The sequence below is a fragment of the Sander vitreus genome, chromosome 15 (assembly GCF_031162955.1).
Source record: "Sander vitreus isolate 19-12246 chromosome 15, sanVit1, whole genome shotgun sequence".
Classification (NCBI taxonomy): domain Eukaryota; kingdom Metazoa; phylum Chordata; class Actinopteri; order Perciformes; family Percidae; genus Sander; species Sander vitreus.
Window position 1 is genome coordinate 27,547,631 of NC_135869.1, and position 6,348 is coordinate 27,553,978.

The 6,348-nt window shown below is 46.5% G+C and overlaps 1 protein-coding gene across 1 annotated transcript; it reads right to left on the reverse strand.

Moving 5' to 3' along the window:
• Window positions 1-202: 202 nt before the first annotated feature.
• On the reverse strand, window positions 203-2,080 carry junbb (JunB proto-oncogene, AP-1 transcription factor subunit b). Its single transcript, XM_078269647.1, has one exon. The coding sequence runs from the start codon at window positions 1,735-1,737 to the stop codon at window positions 712-714; it is 1,026 nt and encodes a 341-aa protein (XP_078125773.1). The 5' UTR covers window positions 1,738-2,080; the 3' UTR covers window positions 203-711.
• Between the last annotated feature and the right edge of the window lie 4,268 nt (window positions 2,081-6,348).

A 6,348-nucleotide genomic window follows, 5' to 3' on the forward strand; every position in this document is an offset into this window, starting at 1 on the left:
TTCTATAGCCTATTGTTTGCATGATCCAGAATGTGTTATTGTATTGTACAGTCTATATTTTGTATATGTTTACACGTATTGCATCGTGGCTCGGAGAGAAACGCATGTTCGATTCCTCTGGATGTCTGGCACATATTCTGAGAGAATTGACAATAAAGTTGATTTGACTTTTCTATCTTAAATGACAAAACAAACACTCAAGTCCATTTCCGTTTCATTTTAAGACACTTTACTTAAATACACGTCACAAATAATAATAAAAAAAAAAAAAAGACAGAAGTGTAAACATTGGACATCATGAGTTTCTCCGGATCAACCGGAAAAAACAAAAAATAATTTACATAACGAATAATAAATGCAGCTTTGCATGACAATGTCATGCAAAAAAAGACGTACAAAGAAATACAATAATCATTCCCATGTTCTACCATTTAGTAAACCCGACTCATGTGTGTGTGTGTGAGTGTGTTCTTGCTCAGTGTCTGCTCGGTTTGGATGCTGCCCTGGTGTCAAGGGGAGTTGAAAGGTCCTTTTCAACGTCCAGCATCCGGAAAGTACCATTTCAATCTAGTCTTTTTTCACCCTAAAATGTAGCCTACGGAGTTGTCTACACACCGCCATCGGGCCTGTGTAGACAGTATCCCAGACATGCAGAACATGACTCCAGTGTTATTACTAGTGTATAGTCTGTATAGTCTCTCTATGTTGTGTTTAAAATGCCTCCAACTTGCTTGTAAGCATGAGCTGACAGCCGCTGCTCACGTGCGTCAGGACTTTCTGTTTGAGCTGCGCGACCTGGTCCCGGAGCACCGACGCCGTGCTGGAGAGGCCCGCGTTGTCGTTCTTCAGCCCCTTCACTTTGTCCTCCAGCCGGGCGATGCGCTCCAGCTTGCGCCGCCGGCACTTGGTGGCCGCGAGCCGGTTGCGCAGCCGCTTGCGCTCCGCCTTGATGCGCTCCTGGGTCTCCAGGTCGATGGGAGACATCGGCGGCGAGCCGTCGCTGCTCAGCAGGTCCGGCACGATCTGGGGCTCCTCTTTCAGGGCGACGAGCCGCTGCGGGTGGAGCCCGGAGCCGGGGAGGGAGTGCTGGAAGGGGTTCGAGGAGCTCTGCTGGTGCTGGGGTTGCTGTTGGTGCTGGTGCGGCGGCAGGTAGCTGATGGTGGCGGTGGGGTAGCTGGATGCGGAAGAGAGGCTCGTGTTCGGGCAGTAGGCGTTCAGTGTTGTGTAAATGGGAGGCTCCGGCTGCAGGGACGAGCCGAAGACGCTAGAGGCCGCCGCCGCCGCCGAACACGTAACTCCCCCGGCTCCGATGGACACGTTCGGAGGCGCCATCTGGTTCATCTTGTGCAGCTCGTCCAGGGCTTTCACGAACCCCTCCGCGAAGCCTTCCTGCTCGTCCGTGATGCCCCGGTTGTAGAAGTACTGGCCCGGGGTGGGAGTGGTGATCACGCCGTTGCTGTTCTGGATGATGAGCCTCTCCAGCTCGGGGGACGCGAGCTTCAGGGAGCCCTGCACGTCCTGGTGGTGATGGTGGTGGTGGGGGTGCCCGCCCCCGGCCCCCTGGTACGGCTCTATCTCGGCTCTGAGCTGGGATTTCAGGCTGCGATAGGGCTCCGTCAAGTTCAAATTCATGTTCTGCTTCAGCAGTTTGTAGTCATGCATCGCTGCATCTGAGTGGCCGTACGCCGACAGAAAAGAGTCGTCATGATAAAAAGGCTGTTCCATCTTTGTAGACATTAAAGTCGTATAGGAAAACCCAGCTTCTGACAGAAACAGTCTCTCTCTCTCGCTCTCTCTCTCTAGAGAATCAACAAATGTCAGTGTCAGCAGAGAGCATGCATCAAAGCGTCCCCAAAATCAAAAAAAGGAATTACAAATCTCTCCCCAAAGGAGAGTGCAAGTCCAAAAGGTCCAACAACCTTCTGCAGCTCAGTGTCAGCAGTTAAAAGTCGTTTCCCAGTGTGGTTGCTGTTGTTCTTCCCAATCCTGTGTGAAGGGAAACAGTTCTAACTCTTGAATTCCCTGGAAGTCGCTGGTCTCGGTGCTTGCTCTTGTTGAGGTGTGTTCAGACGGGTCAATACCGTGCCTTTTTATAACAGCAATACACACGCTCGCTGCCAGGGCTTTGCAGCGCTGTGATTGGCCAGGCAGCTCGCCCGCCACGCCCAGCGAGCGCGACGTCATGTGACGCTGATGCCGGGAAGAGGCGACTGTAAACAAGCCTGTAGGCACGAGAGCGAGGAGGCACCGCAGCGGAGAGCAGCGTCAGAAATACACGAGCGCGCTTTATTTATGCAGCTTTCTGCTCATTTTCGGAAGTAAAATAAATGTTTGTTGGATCAGCGAAGAGGTGAGATAGCTCTGTTGGATCAAATCGGAGTATTTAATTCGTTCAGTCATGTTACATCGCCAAAAATGCCCTTATTTTTAGGCTGTTTCTTATGTTTTCGTAATGGAGTGTTACATCAAATACGGATCAGATCATCTGCAACCGGATATTGGCCCCATTAGATATGAATTAAAGCCGTTATAGGCTAAAAACGCCGGACTTCTGTGCTGTTTATAATGATCCATCCTGTGGAGGAAGTCCTCAGGCCTTATATGGGCACGGTGACGTACCGGTTCCTCTCCGGGAGAACCGGGAAGCCACGCCCATCCGGGCCTCATTCCAGCAGCAGTCCAGCTCCTTTATTAACCTCATCCATGTGTGAGAGAGTTTTAGGGACTTTCTGTGTCAGCAGGGTGGACAAGTGAGCTTAGACATCTCAAACACATCCATCTGTGCATGCTGATCAGGACAGAAAACAAGCCATGTTGGGGAATAGCCTGTGCAGTCACCTTTTTTAAACTTTATTTCATTTATTTTATTTATAAGGACAGCCCACATTAATCCACATCTCTGTTAATGAGCCAGTTGTAGCCAGCTGGCTTTTTTTACTTTAGTGCTTTTGGCGCGATGTTTGAGACCAGAGCAACAGGAAACAGAGACACTAGGACAGAATTTGTACTTATTGCGCCGTGGGTCGGAGAGAAATTATTAGTATTATCGATTCCTTTTTATGTCTGGCACATATTGAACAGAGGGTTAGGCAGAATTGACAATAAAGCTGACTTGACAGGTTAAAATTACAGACAGAAGACAAAAAAAAAAACACGAAACATGCAGAGCAGCAATAAGCAATGAGACAAAACAATAAAAAAGTCGCAGTACAAGTTATTAAAATGGGTCAAAGTACAAGTGAATATTTCTAGGCCATGCAGCTCTGACTATATCTGACAACGGGCGATTAAGACACGGGAATGTTAGCAGCATGTTGGTCAGTAATTAGATTCAAAATGTCCACAAGTCTGACTTTTCAAAAGCCGTGCCAGGTGTGGTAGGTGGTGCAGTTTCTTAATTAATTTGGTAGTTTGTCATTCATTTGTGTCATTGCGCCATTTCATGAGCATGGGGAGACAGTGAGCAGAGTTGATTGAGTAGCGTGAGTTGTTGATTGGCTGGAACGTGGTTAGTTGTATTTTCAACATGACATCATGACTTCACGTAAACATACACGCCACTTTCCTAAAGCCAAACGGCGTGTTATCTGTAGGCATTTTGAGCTATCCGTGTGTATGTCTACACTGCATATAGTGGATGTAAACATACACGCCACGTGGCGTGTTATCGCGAGAACAACGTCACACGCGTGTAAAAAAAAAAAAGAAGGTTGGGTTTAGGGAAAGAACATTGGGGAAAGGCTTTAGTAACACTAAAAAAACGACAAACACACGACGGTGACCAACGTCACACGCTTAGGAAAACAATAAACGGTTGAGTTTCAGGAAAAGAACATTGGGGAAGGTGTTGTGTCTTGGTTGCAGCGCTGCGTTGCCGATGTGTGGAAGAGGAACTTCGCCGACACTGTTTCTTGATTATAAAAAGGTTTATTACATCAAATAATTCAGCATTAATTTACAAGCTTCTGCAGGAGCTCGGAGAGGCGACCAACCAATCTTCAAATATTGTCGCTCTACCGTTCTGCTGTTATAACATGGTATTTATCTGTGCATTTTGTAACCTAAAGTGGGGGGTGTGCGTATATGCTTGGAGTAGGGAACTGACCATTTAAGGCCCCATACATGGTATAGCTCCAACAACATGTCTTCTGTCTTAGGGGTTAATGTTAACAGTTTCCAAATGTTTCAGCAACAGTAGGGTACAGTTCATAGGAATTGTTGTCATTGGAAAACAGTTGATAAACACCACACATGGGCTGCAATCCCAGCTCTCCTGGGTGAAAGTCCTGTGTTTTACCCATCCGCCACCCCAACCAACCTCTGTCCTTTCATACTACGCGCTATGACGATAATTCACATGTAATGCAGGTCAATGGAGGCCAAACGGCGTTGATAAACACACTAAAAAACGACTACGCGTCTTGATAACACGCAAAAATGGCATTCATACATACAGTCAGTGCATTTTGATCACAGCCTGTGCCTCTAGTGTTTGTTTGACGTTTACGACCCCCGACCGGGCTTTTTCACGGTGTGTTCAGGGGGCAGGCAGCTAGCGGATCAAGGAGAGATGACTACGATTTGAGACAAAAATGAAATTGTGCTGAAACCATGCAGGAACTCATAGTGCACCTTTAACAGTAAAATCATAATTTCATGCCTAGATGCCTCTGTGTTTTGTGATGCCCCAAATAAAAACACACTTTAGTGACACACTCGCTGAAGCAGAAAACTGTGTCAGTGATCAGCGACGGAACAAACACATCCTCCCACAGTATTCTGGCAGGTTTGGGAGGTACAGGCACGGCGCGTGAAGCAACCCTGCTTTGATCGTGAAAAGGAAGCCGAGGCTTGTGCAGCACCAGCCAAAACCAAGTCAATTATCTCAAGCAGGAAGATTCATGTTCAGTTATTTAGCCTTTTGATCTAAAAAGCCGGCTTCATTAAAATAAGTTTTTTTTTTTTTTTTTTTGGTCTACAGGGAGAATAATTGCGGTCCCCTCCCTTTTCACAGAAAAGGAAAAAATGTGATGCCTCAAACCTGTGCATCTGTTTCAGTTGTGGAGAAGGGAACCTTTGTCTCCTGTTTGTAATTCTTCCAACGCCCACACTAACAAACAATGCCTCCTTCCCATCTCCCTGCACAGACAGAACAAGTCAGGTAGGATGCTTTGCTTCGGCAGGCGCTATAGTCCTCCAGCTGCACGGTCCCGTTCAACAGACGTTTAAACCAGGAAAAAAACATGTACTGTACAACTGAATTACAAAATATAGAAACAGGCAGACTCTGGATCAGTTACTTGTTCCTAACCTTTAGTCTGGTGGGTTTGGCGATGGTGATTTCATGTTAAACAAAAATGATCTTTAAAGGACAATTCCGGCGCAAAATGAACCTAGGGGTTAATAACGTGTACCAGGTCAACCGTTCTCTGGGATACGTTTTCATGCTAATCCAATGTGTCTCTAGCTTGAAACTAGCTACCGCAAACTGGTGTTTAGCTGCTAACGCTAGCTTTCGAGGCACAGGGTAAATCACTATTTCTACACCACTAACAAGGCTCAAAATAGCATCACACTTCCACGGTAGCATCATGAGGGTCCCTACGTGTTAACCGAAGCATGGTCATGACTGTTATCCAAGATGGCGGCCGCATGTAAACATTAACGCTACTGTCTTGATAATCTATCTTTGTAATGAACTGTCTGTACACTTACAAAGTTCTCAGTGCTTCGGTTAACACGTAGGGACCCTCATTATGCTACCGTGGAAGTTTGGTGATATTTTGAGCCTTGTTAGTGGTGTAGAAATAGTGATTTACCCTGTGCCCCGAAAGCTAGCATTAGCAGCTAAACACCAGTTTGTGGTAGCTAGTTTCAAGCTAGAGACACATTGGATTAGCATGAAAACATCTTGACCTGGTACACATGTTATTAACCCCTAGGTTCATTTTGCGCCGGAATTGTCCTTTAACTAAAAGGTCTATCTCTGTAGGGATCCTTTCCATAATGTTGTCAGACACTCACACAGAGTCTGTCAGCGGCAACAACAGAGCTTGTAGAGGACGTACATTGAAAGTGCGCAATTGCCCGTTAACGTTAAGCTGCAGCTTGTTTCTCGCTTAACGCTGGACCAATTTCAATGATTGTTGTTCCCATCAGTCACTCAGACACAAGAACCTGGGTCCAGGTTAAAAAATACGGAAGTTTTAACTATTTGAATGTTTTATGGACCACCTGGGGTACCTCTGTTTGGGAATAACGTGGTCTAAATCAGGGGTCTTCAACGTTTTTCAAGCCAAGGGCCCCTTAACTGAGAGAGATGGATCAGGGGATCCCTACTACATACAT

Bases quoted from the DNA above. Each gene is read 5' to 3' on its own strand.
- junbb (XM_078269647.1), bottom strand. From the start codon at position 1,737: ATGTCTACAAAGATGGAACAGCCTTTTTATCATGACGACTCTTTTCTG.